The sequence below is a fragment of the Mus musculus genome, chromosome 8, assembly GCF_000001635.26.
Source record: "Mus musculus strain C57BL/6J chromosome 8, GRCm38.p6 C57BL/6J".
NCBI classification, from domain to species: Eukaryota; Metazoa; Chordata; class Mammalia; order Rodentia; family Muridae; genus Mus; species Mus musculus.
This window is the reverse complement of record NC_000074.6, coordinates 129,024,810-129,038,391: the sequence shown is the minus strand read 5'-3', so window position 1 is coordinate 129,038,391 and position 13,582 is coordinate 129,024,810. Positions and strand designations below refer to the sequence as shown.

The following is a 13,582-nucleotide window of genomic DNA, read 5'->3' as shown; positions in this document are numbered from 1 at the left end:
GGAACAACCACTCTGGAAATCAGTTTAGCGGTTCTTCAGAAAATTGGACATAATACTACCTGAGGACCCAGCAATACCACTCCTGGGCATACACCCAGAAGATGCTTCAACATATCACAAAAACATATGCTCCACAATGTTCACAGCAACTTTATTTGTAATAGCTAGAAGCTGGAAAGAAACCAGATGTCCCTCAACAGAAAGGATACAGAAAATGTGGTACATTTAAACAATGGAGTACTTCTCAGCTATTAAAAACAATGAATTTATGAAATTCTAGACAAATAGATGGTACTGGAGGCTCTTCCTGAGCCAGGTAGCCCAATCACAAAACAAACAAACAAAAAACAACAAACCCACACACACATATGGTATGCACCCACTGATAAGTGGATATTAGCCCAGAAACTTGGAATACCCAAAATATAATTTACAAACCACACGAAACTCAAGAAGAAGGAAGACCAACGTGTGGATACTTTGATCCTTCTTAGAAGGGGGAACAAAATACCCATTACAGAGAGTAAGTGTGGAACAGAGACCGACGGAATGACCTTCCAGAGACTGCCCCACCTAGGGATCCATCCCATATATAATCACCAAACCCAGACACTATTGTGGATGCCAACAATGCTTGCTGAAAGGAGACTGAAATGGCTGTCTCCTGAGAGGTTCTGCTAGTGCTTGAAAGTACAGGAGTGTATGCTCAGAGCCATCTATTGGACTGAGCACAGGGTCCACAATTAAGGCCCTAGAGAAAGAAACCAAGGAGCTGAAGGGGTTTCTAGTCCCATAGGAGGAACAACATGAACTAACCAGTACCCCCAGAGCTTCCAGGGACTAAACCACCAATCAAAGAGTACACATAGAGGGACTCATGGTTCCAGCTGCATATGTAGCAGTCGGTCATGAACGGGTGGAGAGGCACTTTGTCCTGTGAAGGTTCTATGTCCCAGTGTATGGGAATGCCAGGTCCAGGAACTGGGAGTGGGTGGGTTGGTGAGCAGGGTGAGTGGGATGCAATAGGGGGTTTTAACATTTGAAATGTAAATAAAGAAAATATGTAATAAAAATGTAAATAAAATAAAATTCACTCACAAATCATCAGCCTGCCTCTACTCAAAGTATAAACAGGCTGAGAAAGAAATTAGGAAAATGACACCTTTCACAATAGTTACAAATAATATAAAATACCTTGGTGTGACTCCAACTAAGCAAGATCATTCATCTATATTAAAAGAACTTCAAGTCTCTGAAGAAAGAAATCAAAGATCGCCCATGCTCATGGATTGACAGGATTAACATAGTAAAAATGACTTTCTTTCTGAAAGCTATCTACAGATTCAGTGCAATATCCTTCAAAATTCCAACTCAATTCTTCACAGAGTTAGAAAGAGCTATTTGCAAATTCATCTGGTACAACAAAAAGCACAGGGTAGTGAAAACTATTGTCAACAATAAAAGCACTTCTGGCAGAATCTCTATCCTTGCCCTCTAGCTGTATTACAGAACAATAGTGATAAAAAACTGCATGGTACTGATACAATGACGGAGAAGTAGATTAATGGAATAGAATTGAAGACCCAGAAATAAACCCACATACCTATGGCCACTTGATCTTTGACAAAGGAGCTAAAACCATCCACTGAAAAAAACGACAGCATTTTCAACAAATGGTGCTGGTTCAACTGGCACTCAGTATGTAGAAGAATGCAAATCAATCTGTTCTTATCTTCTTGTACAAAGCTCAAGTTCAAGTGGATCCAGGACGTCCACAATGTCATGGTCCTTTTCAAGTTTGTAGCATCAAACCATTACCAGTGTGCTTTCTCTGCCTTTTGCTTTTGGATCAAGATGTAGGCTCCCAGCTTTCTTCCTGCCATGCCTTTGCTCCCAAATCTAACCCTCTGAAATTGTAAGACCTTTGTCATTTTAATTGATTGATAATTCTAAAGCAAAAGTTACAGTATGTTCTTTCTACGGGTGTCTATTTTCTTTTTTTTCCCATTTTTTATTACGTATTTAGCTCATTTACATTTCCAATGCTATACCAAAAGTCCCCCATATCCACCCACCCCCAATCCCCTACCCACCCACTCCCCCTTTTTGGCCCTGGCGATCCCCTGTACTGGGGCATATAAAGTTTGCTTGTCCAATGGGCCTCTCTTTCCAGTGATGGCCGACTAAGCCATCTTTTGATACATATGCAGCTAGAGTCAAGAGCACCGGGGTACTGGTTAGTTCATAATGTTGTTCCGCCTATAGGGTTGCAGATCCCTTTAGCTCCTTGGCTACTTTCTCTAGCTCCTCCATTGGGAGCCCTGTGATCCATCCATTAGCTGACTGTGAGCATCCACTTCTGTGTTTGCTAGGCCCCGGCATAGTCTCACAGGAGACAGCTACATCTGGGTCCTTTCGATAAAATCTTGCTAGTGTATGCAATGGTGTCAGCGTTTGGATGATGATTATGGGGTGGATCCCTGGGTATGGAAGTCTCTACATGGACCATCCTTTCATCTCCGCTCCAAACTTTGTCTCTGTAACTCCTTCCAAGGGTGTTTTGTTCCCACTTCTAAGGAGGGGAATAGTGTCCACATTTCAGTCTTCATTTTTCTTGAGTTTCATGTGTTTAGGAAATTGTATCTTATATCTTGGGTATCCTACGTTTTGGGCTAATATCCACTTATCAGTGAGTACATATTGTGTGAGTTCCTTTGTGAATGTGTTACCTCACTCAGGATGATGCCCTCCAGGTCCATCCATTTGGCTAGGAATTTCATGAATTCATTCTTTTTAATAGCTGAGTAGTACTCCATTGTGTAGATGTACCACATTTTCTGTATCCATTCCTCTGTTGAGGGACATCTGGGTTCTTTCCAGCTTCTGGCTATTATAAATAAGGCTGCTATGAACATAGTGGAGCATGTGTCCTTCTTACCAGTTGGGGCATCTTCTGGATATATGCCCAGGAGAGGTATTGCTGGATCCTCCGGTAGTACTATGTCCAATTTTCTGAGGAACCGCCAGACTGATTTCCAGAGTGGTTGTACAAGCTTGCAATCCCACCAACAATGGAGGAGTGTTCCTCTTTCTCCACATCCACGCCAGCATCTGCTGTCACCTGAATTTTTGATCTTAGCCATTCTGACTGGTGTGAGGTGGAATCTCAGGGTTGTTTTGATTTGTATTTCCCTGATGATTAAGGATGTTGAACATTTTTTCAGGTGCTTCTCTGCCATTCGGTATTCCTCAGGTGAGAATTCTTTGTTCAGTTCTGAGCCCCATTTTTTAATGGGGTTATTTGATTTTCTGAAGTCCACCTTCTTGAGTTCTGTATATATGTTGGATATTAGTCCCCTATCTGATTTAGGATAGGTAAAGATCCTTTCCCAATCTGCTGGTGGTCTTTTTGTCTTATTGACGGTGTCTTTTGCCTTGCAGAAACTTTGGAGGTTCATTAGGTCCCATTTGTCAATTCTCGATCTTACAGCACAAGCCATTGCTGTTCTGTTCAGGAATTTTTCCCCTGTGCCCATATCTTCAAGGCTTTCCCCCACTTTCTCCTCTATAAGTTTCAGTGTCTCTTGTTTTATGTGAAGTTCCTTGATCCACTTAGATTTGACATTAGTACAAGGAGATAAGTATGGATCGATTCGCATTCTTCTACATGATAACAACCAGTTGTGCCAGCACCAATTGTTGAAAATGCTGTCTTTCTTCCACTGGATGGTTTTAGCTCCCTTGTCGAAGATCAAGTGACCATAGGTTTGTGGGTTCATTTCTGGGTCTTCAATTCTATTCCATTGGTCTACTGGTCTTTCACTATACCAGTACCATGCAGTTTTTATCACAATTGCTCTGTAGTAAAGCTTTAGGTCAGGCATGGTGATTCCACCAGAGGTTCTTTTATCCTTGAGAAGACTTTTTGTTATCCTAGGTTTTTTGTTATTCCAGATGAATTTGCAAATTGCTCCTTCTAATTTGTTGAAGAATTGAGTTGGAATTTTGATGGGGATTGCATTGAATCTGTAGATTGCTTTTGGCAAGATAGCCATTTTTACAATGTTGATCCTGCCAATCCATGAGCATGGGAGATCTTTCCATCTTCTGAGATCTTCTTTAATTTCTTTCTTCAGAGATTTTAAGTTTTTATCATATAGATCTTTCACTTCCTTAGTTAGAGTCAGGCCAAGATATTTTATATTATTTGTGGCTATTGAGAAGGGTGTTGTTTCCCTAATTTCTTTCTCAGCCTGTTTATTCTTTGTATAGAGAAAGGCCATTGACTTGTTTGAGTTTATTTTATATCCAGCTACTTCACCGAAGCTGTTTATCAGGTTTAGGAGTTCTCTGGTGGAATTTTTAGGGTCACTTATATATACTATCATATCATCTGCAAAAAGTGATATTTTGACTTCCTCTTTTCCAATTTGTATCCCCTTGATCTCCTTTTGTTGTCGAATTGCTCTGGCTAATACTTCAAGTACTATTTTGAAAAGGTAGGGAGAAAGTGGGCAGCCTTGTCTAGTCCCTGATTTTAGTGGGATTGCTTCCAGCTTCTCTCCATTTACTTTGATGTTGGCTACTGGTTTGCTGTAGATTGCTTTTATCATGTTTAGGTATGGGCCTTGAATTCCTGATCTTTCCAACACTTTTATCATGAATGGGTGTTGGATCTTGTCAAATGCTTTTCCTGCATCTAACCAGATGATCATGTGGTTTTTGTCTTTGAGTTTGTTTATATAATGGATTACATTGATGGATTTTCGTATATTAAACCATCCCTGCATCCCTGGAATAAAACCTACTTGGTCAGGATGGATGATTGCTTTAATGTGTTCTTGGATTCGGTTAGCGAGAATTTTATTGAGGATTTTTGCATCGATATTCATAAGAGAAATTGGTCTGAAGTTCTCTATCTTTGTTGGGTCTTTCTGTGGTTTAGGTATCAGAGTAATAGTGGCTTCATAAAATGAGTTGGGTAGAGTACCTTCTACTTCTATTTTGTGAAATAGTTTGTGCAGAACTGGAATTAGATCTTCTTTGAAGGTCTGATAGAACTCTGCACTAAACCCGTCTGGTCCTGGGCTTTTTTTGGCTGGGAGACTATTGATAACTGCTTCTATTTCTTTAGGTGATATGGGACTGTTTAGATGGTCAACTTGATCCTGATTCAACTTTGATACCTGGTATCTGTCCAGAAATTTGTCCATTTCGTCCAGGTTTTCCAGTTTTGTTGAGTATAGCCTTTTGTAGAAGGATCTGATGGTGTTTTGGATTTCTTCAGGATCTGTTGTTATGTCTCCCTTTTCATTTCTGATTTTGTTAATTAGGATTTTGTCCCTGTGCCCTTTAGTGAGTCTAGCTAAGGGTCTATCTATCTTGTTGATTTTTTCAAAGAACTAACTCCTCGTTTGGTTAATTCTTTTAATAGTTCTTCTTGTTTCCACTTGGTTGATTTCACCCCTGAGTTTGATTATTTCCTGCCATCTACTCCTCTTGGGTGAATTTGCTTCCTTTTTTTCTAGAGCTTTTAGATGTGTTGTCACGCTGCTAGTATGTGCTCTCTCCCGTTTCTTCTTGGAGGCACTCAGAGCTATGAGTTTCCCTCTTAGAAATGCTTTCATTGTGTCCCAAAGGTTGGGGTACGTTGTGGCTTCATTTTCATTAAACTCTAAAAAGTCTTTAATTTCTTTCTTTATTCCTTCCTTGACCAAGGTATCATTGAGAAGAGTGTTGTTCAGTTTCCAGGTGAATGTTGGCTTTCCATTATTTATGTTGTTATTGAAGATCAGTCTTAGGCCATGGTGGTCTGATAGGATACATGGGACAATTTCAATATTTTTGTATCTGTTGAGGCCTGTTTTGTGACCAATTATATGGTCAATTTTGGAGAGGGTCCCGTGAGGTGCTGAGAAGAAGGTATATCCTTTTGTTTTAGGATAAAATGTTCTGTAGATATCTGTCAAGTCCATTTGTTTCATAACTTCTGTTAGTTTCACTGTGTCCCTGTTTAGTTTATGTTTCCACGAGCTGTCCATTGATGAAAGTGGTGTGTTGAAGTCTCCCACTATTATTGTGTGAGGTGCAACGTGTGCTTTGAGCTTTACTAAAGTGTCTTTAATGAATGTGGCTGCCCTTGCATTTGGAGCATAGATATTCAGAATTGAGAGTTCCTCTTGGAGGATTTTACCTTTGATGAGTATGAAGTGTCCCTCCTTGTCTTTTTTAATAACTTTGGGTTGGAAGTCGATTTTATCCGATATTAAAATGGCTACTCCCGCTTGTTTTTTTCAGACCATTTGCTTGGAAACTTGTTTTCCAGCCTTTCACTCTGAGGTAGTGTCTGTCTTTTTCCCTGAGATGGGTTTCCTGTAAGCAGCAGAATGTTGGGTCCTGTTTGTGTAGCCAGTCTGTTAGTCTATGCCTTTTTATTGGGGAGTTGAGACCATTGATATTAAGAGATATTAAGGAAAAGTAATTGTTGCTTCCTGTTGTTTTTGTTGTTAAAGTTGGCATTCTGTTCTTGTGGCTGTCTTCTTTTAGTTTTGTTGAGGGATTATCTTCTTGTTTTTTCTAGGGCGCGGTTCCTGTCCTTGTATTGGTTTTGTTCTGTTATTATCCTTTGAAGGGCTGGATTCGTTGAGAGATAATGGGTGAATTTAGTTTTGTCGTGGAATACTTTGGTTTCTCCATCTATGGTAATTGAGAGTTTGGCTGGGTATAGTAGCCTGGGCTGGAATTTGTGTTCTCTTAGTGTCTGTATAACATCTGTCCAGGCTCTTCTGGCTTTCATAGTCTCTGGTGAAAAATCTGGTGTAATTCTGATAGGCTTGCCTTTATATGTTACTTGACCTTTTTCCCTTACTGCTTTTAGTATTCTCTCTTTATTTAGTGCATTTGTTGTTCTGATTATTATTTGTCGGGAGGAATTTCTTTTTTGGTCCAGTCTATTTGGAGTTCTGTAGGCTTCTTGTATGTTCATGGGTATCTCTTTCTTTAGATTTGGGAAGTTTTCTTCAATAATCTTGTTGAAGATGTTTTTTGGTCCTTTGAGTTGAAAATCTTCATTCTCATCCACTCCTATTATCCATAGTTTCGGTCTTCTCATTGTGTCCTGGATTTCCTGGATGTTTTGAGTTAGGATCTTTTTGCATTTTCCATTTTCTTTGATTGTTGTGCCGATGTTCTCTATGGAATCTTCTGCACCTGAGATTCTCTCTTCCATTTCTTGTATTCTGTTGCTGATGCTCGCATCTATGGTTCTAGATTTCTTTCCTAGTGTTTCTATCTCCACTGTTGCCTCACTTTGGGTTTTCTTTATTGTGTCTACTTCCCTTTTTAGGTCTTGGATGGTTTTATTCCATTCCATCACCTGTTTGGTTGTGTTTTCCTGCAATTCTTTAAGGGATTTTTGTGTTTCCTCTTTAATGTCTTCTACCTGTTTGGTTATGTTTTCCTGTAAGTCTTTAAGGGATTTTTGTTTTTCCTCTTTAATGTCTTCTACTTGTTTAGCAGTGTTCTCCTGTATTTCTTTAAGTGAGTTATTTAAGTCCTTCTTGATGTCCTCTACCATCATCATGAGATATGCTTTTAAATCCAGGTCTAGCTTTCCAGGTGTGTTGGGGTGCCCTGGACTGGGCGAAGTAGGAGTGCTGGGTTCTGATGATGGTGAGTAGTCCTGGTTTCTGTTAGTAAGATTCTTACGTTTACCTTTCGCCATCTGGTAATCTCTGGAGTTAGTTGTTATAGTTGTCTCTGTTTAGAGATTGTTCCTCTGGTGATTTTGTTACACTATATCAGCAGACCAGGGAGACTAGCTCTCTTCCCTGAGTTTCAGTGGTCAGAGCAGTCTCTGCAGGCAAGCTCTCCTCTTTCAGGGAGGTGCACAGTTATCTGGTGTTTGGACCTCCTCCTGGCCGAAGATGAAGGCCCAAAACAGGATCTTTCCCAGAAGCTGTGTTGCTTTGGCCTGCAGACTGCCCGCTGCGGAGTCCCAGAATCAAGGTGGCCCCCGAGGAACGTGAGGCAGAAGCCTCACGGGCTGTGCGGACACCTGTGCTCTGACCAGGAAGGTGGCAGGTTGTCTGGAGCCGAAAATGGCGCCGCCTCAGAGGCTCTATGGCTCTCGCCCGGTCCAGAAGCTGCTGGCCTCTGTGTTCCACACTCTCACCCGCAGACCTCCCGCCGCGGAGTCCCGGAACCAAGGTGGCCCCCATGGAACGTGAGGCAGAAGCCTCTCGGGCCGGGTGGACCCCTGTGCTCTCACCAGGAAGGTTGCCGGTTGTCTGTAGCCGGAAATGGCGCTGCCTCCGTCTATTTTCTTTTTAATGCTATTAATTCATAATTAGTAACAATATAGATTTTGAAAGAAAAGACTTAAAGTGCTTAAACCATATCTTGAAATATAGTTAAATATGTATAAAACACATAAATCAAATTCAAAGATAATTGTTGAAATTGTATGCAGGAGTACAATGAAAAAGAGCAAAATGTAAAGTTTTAATAGAAAAAATTCACCAGAAAATTAATGGAGGAGCCAAGGTCTCTACTGAAAGTGATAAGGAGAATGAAGATAGGCCTGAGGTGCTCTCTGGGCAAGATCCTACCTAGCTAAACTTCCTTTCTGCAGTGAAAAAAAAAGTTTAAGACTTTTCTCCTAAAAAACAGCAGACATAAGCTGCTGCAAATGTGATTCAAGAGACCAGACTCTATCTGAACTTGACAGCATCACCCACTGTTGCTCTGGCTTTAGAGTCATGAAGAATGCATGAGTAAAGTTGTGTAGAATCTTACTCCATGGTTAAGGAAAGCTGCTGAAGCTGAAGCTGTATGGTATGGAAGGGCAGTCCTTGTATAAAGGCCATGAAAGGGCAAGAGGCTTCAAGAGTCTACTGTGTGAATGAAAGTGAAGCCTGGATTGTGGTGGAGACCCCAAGATGTTAAAGGTGTCAGAGCCCTGGGCTGCCTGCCAAGGAGAGCTATAGTGTGGATTGTAACATCACAAGAGAGAGGCATATATCTTGGAGGAAGCAGAGCTGTAATTCTGGAACTAGCTAAGCCCACTGACCTCAGACACAGCTCAGCTACAGGATTTGGACTGTGTCAGCCTTGTTTCTGTCTTGCTTTGATCGAGTGTTTCTTCACTGTGACTGGATTCCTTCCTTTTGGAATGGTAATGTATATTTTGTTCCATTAAAAGTATGTAATTGTATTTTAATTTTATAGTTAAATGATTGACCTGAGTCTCACAACAGATTTTGAATGTTGGACCTTCAAACAGTGTTGAGACTGAAAAAGTGTAGAAACTTTTGAAGTTTTATTAAATGAATATTTCATTATGGTATGAACACATATCTTTAGTGATCATGTAATAGAATGTGGTAGTTTGAATGAGAGTGGCTCCCATAGAGGCCATGTTTGAAAAATTAGTCCCCAGTTGGTGGAACTGTTTGGGAGGTAGGGCCCTGTTGGAGAAAGTATGTCAGAGGGGTGGTTTGAAACTTAAAAACCCAGGGCATTCTCAGTTTGTTTTCTTTTCTTGTTGCTTTCAGATTAAGATGTGAGCCCTAGAGCTGTTCCATCATCATGAACTCTAACCCTTTCTTTGATAAGCTGCTTTCTTCATGATGTTTTGCCACACAATGTAATAGTAATTAGGTCAAACATGCAAGTTTCTCTTCAAGAAGCATATAGTTGCTTTACGTTCCAGCTCCATTAAGCACAATTCAGCTCAACTCAGACTTCAGCATGAAAAGCAGTCACTTAAATCACCAGCTAATTGTTGGCCCCACTAAATATTTGCTTTAGTAGCCTAGGGAAGGAAGAAGTAAAAATAACCTTATTTGTAGATAATGCAATTCTATATATTAAAGACCCCATACATTCTACCAAAACATCTACTCATAAATATATTAAGTAAAACCAATGCACACAAAATTTAGACACAAAAAATCAGTAGCCTTATTGTATACAATTGACAAACATGCTTAGAAAAAAACAGGAAAACAATATTTACAATGACCTCAAAAAATAATAAACTGTCTTGGAATAAATCATGAACTTTTTATACTAACAGAACAGAGAAAGTTATAAATCAAGCATTTTTCAAATACTCTTCTGGGAACATCAAGTAGGCAGGTTATGACATGGTAGGGAAATCTTTACTGTAGCCCTCAGATGCTAACTGATATATTCTTAGCCTTTCAGTTGATGAAATTTATGGATCTTGTCTGTATATTGCAAACTGTTTGATCTAATAATCACAAAAATATTGGGTCACACAGAGGTCAACAATAAATGGCTATTTGGAGGCTGAGATAGCCCAAGGTGGTTTCCTCTGAAATTGTACATCTCCTCTATTATTTGTGTTTGAATCAGTTAATCACCTCTTGTAGAACATACAGCACAGGCTTGGCTCTCTTCTGGAAACTTTTAATATTTTATGAACAATATATTAGATATTAACAATTTATTAATAATTTAGGAGTTTTCCAAAATAGTCCTATGGAGTGCAAAGCTATTCTTTTTTATTCTAGATGTAGTTGCATATTCAAAATAGACTAAACATCATAACCACAAAGTTATTATAACTTTGGAACTACAGATTTGTATTTGCCCTAGCAATATAAATCATAGTAATTTTAGTAAATTTATCATTAATAATTGTAAATGTTGCATGATACTTATTTTATCTTTAAATATACTATCTAAAACTTTTTTCAGGCTTTGGAGTCTCTTTACAAGGTATGTGTTTCAATTCTATTCTTTGCAGCTTAAAGTATCTAAAATTAAAGGGAAGAATGCATATTAAGCAAATATGATCTAGATTTTAAAATTATAGCATTCCCTGATTGCTGCTAGATATTTTTAAGTTTATCTTGCAGTTGTATGTTACACTACCCCCTTCTGAGCCCTGTGTGATGCATGTGAGTTAGGAATGGTGCTTGGTAGATACAGGGCACAGACACATATGTATTAACTTTCTCCTTAATTTTTTTTTTCATGAAGTGGTTTCAGCAACAAGTCAACCAAATGGAGGAGGTAAAATATAACTTCTTAACTGTTAACTACATTAGTAAGTATTTGACCCATTTGAAAATCAGTTTGAAGTATGTATAAATCAAATGTTTCAATAACCATTGATTATAAAGTAATATTTTGATTTAGGTTGAAAAATAATCAGTTTGTAGCAAAATGCTTATCAGTAATTTGCATATGAGTTTTCTGTATGAATCCATTAAAGAACAAATTTATAGGATCATATTTTCTCCTAAAGAATAATGTAAATTTCACATACTTACTTCTTTAATTTACATAAAAGTGGTGAAAATTTATCATCTTAAAATTTCTCCTGTAGTTAAACATTATCCATAATAGAAGCAGACATAAAACCGTATTGACTTTTTCAAAATTTTTTCTGATCTTTAATGATATACTTTGCATTTTGGATTTTCAAATATTTTAAAAACTAGACTGAGAATAACTGGTCTTTGTCTTCAAGGACATTCAATCTGATTTGGGAGAGAATATATATTCCAAGGAAGCTTCAGGGATTTTCAGAATTAAGAAAATAATGAAATGCCTTTAAGACATGAGATCAAAGTGGGTCTTTAATAACTGAACAATTTTGTTACTTTAGATTAGCAAGGACCAAAGTAATTTAGAAGAACTTCAATCAGATGGTAAAACGGCCAGTTTGAACATTGTACAAATTGCAAAACTGGCACGTAAATTCGAAGATTTTAAAAGTCGCCTAAAAACGCGCAAGGAGGTCATGCAGACTAAAAATGAGTAAGTGAGTTATATGAATTAAGTGAATTAAAATCAGTGATTAACATCACATGTAAGCTAAGTCAAGGTTACTGCTTTACGAAGAACTTTTAAATGATATCTGAATGTTTAGTTACTTTTTTTTACATAAAGATTTTTTTATTAGATATTTTTCTTTATTTACATTTCAAATGTTATCCCCTTTCCTAGTTTCCCCTCCAAAAATCTCCTATCCCCTCCCTCCTTCCCCTGACCCCAACCCATCAACTCCCATTCCTGGTCCTGGCATTCCCCTATTCTGGGGCATAGAGCCTTCACATGACCAAGGGCCTCTCCTCCCATTGATGACCGACTAGGCCATCCTCTGCTACATATATAGCTAGAGCCACAAGTTCCACCATGCCTTATCTTTGATTGGTGGTATAGATCCAAGGAGGTCTTGGGGTACTGGTTAGTCCATATTGATGTTCCTTCTATGGGGCTTCAGTCCCCTTCAGCTCCCTGGGTATTTCTCTGGCCCCTTCATTGGGGATCTTGTGCTGTGTCTAATGGATGACTGTGAGCATCTACTTCTGTATTTGCCAGGCACTGGCAGAGCCTCGAAGGAGACAGCTATATCAGGCTCCTGTCAGCAGGCTCTTATTGGCATCTGCCTAGTGACTGGGTTTGGTGGATTTTTATGGAGTGGATCCCCAAGTGGGGCAGTCTCTGGATGGTCATTCCTTCAGGCTCTGCTCTGAACTTTGTCTCTATAACTCCTTCCATGGTATTTTGTTCCACATTTTAAGAAGGAACGAAGTATCCACATTTTGGTCTTCCTTCTTCTTGAGTTTCAAGTGTTTGGCAAATTGTATCTTGGGTATTCTAAGTTTCTGGGCTAATATCCATTTATCAGTGAGTGCATATCATGTGTGTTCTTTTGTGATTGGGTTACCTCACTCAGGATGATATGCTCCAGTTACGTCCATTTGCCCAAGAATTTCATAAATTCATTCTTTTTAATAGCTGAGTAGTACTCCATTGTGTAAATGTACCACATTTTCTGTATCCATTCTTCTGTTGAGGAATATCTGGGTTCTTTCCAGATTCTAGCTATTACAAATAAGGCTGTTATGAACATAATAGAGCATGTGTCCTTATTACCAGTTGGAATATCTTCTGGGTATATGCCCAGGAGAGGTATTGCTGGATCCTCCGGTAGTACTATGTCGAATTTTCTGAGGAACTTCCAGACTGATTTCCAGAGTGGTTGTGCCAGCTTGCAATCCCACCAACAATAGAGGAGTGTTCTTCTTTCTCCACAACCTCACCAGCATCTGCTGTCACCTGAATTTTTGATCTTAGCCATTCTGATTGGTGTGAGGTGGAATCTCAGGGTTGTTTTGATTTGCATTTCCCTGATGACTAAGGATGTTGAACATTTCTTTAGGTGCTTCTGAGCCATTTGGTATTCCTCAGTTGAGAATTCTTTGTTTAGCTCTGTACCACATTTTTAAATAGGTTTATTTGATTTTCTGGAGTCCAGGTTCTTGAGTTCTTTGTATATATTGAATATTAGTTTTCTAACATATTTAGGATTGGTAAAGATCCTTTCCCAATCTGTTGGTGGCCTTTTTGTCTTATTGACAATGTCTTTTGCCTTTCAGAAATTTTGCAATTTTATGAGGTCCCATTTGTCGATTCTCAATCTTGTATCACAAGCCACTGATGTTCTGTTAAGGATTTTTTTCCCCTGTGCCCATATCTTCGAGGCGTTTCCCCACTTTTTCCTCTATAAGTTTTAGTGTCTCTGGTTTTATGTGGAGTTCCT

The 13,582-nt window shown here is 39.0% G+C and overlaps 1 protein-coding gene across 1 annotated transcript in view; it reads left to right on the top strand.

Moving 5' to 3' along the window:
* The window catches only part of Ccdc7a (coiled-coil domain containing 7A), an 85,474-nt gene that overhangs the window by 27,101 nt on the left and 44,791 nt on the right, over positions 1 to 13,582 (top strand). Inside the window, exons 6-8 of the mRNA NM_029061.3 lie at positions 10,726 to 10,746; positions 11,011 to 11,043; positions 11,642 to 11,793. Coding sequence (NP_083337.1) covers positions 10,726 to 10,746; positions 11,011 to 11,043; positions 11,642 to 11,793 — 206 coding nt within the window. The remainder of the gene's footprint in view (positions 1 to 10,725; positions 10,747 to 11,010; positions 11,044 to 11,641; positions 11,794 to 13,582) is intronic.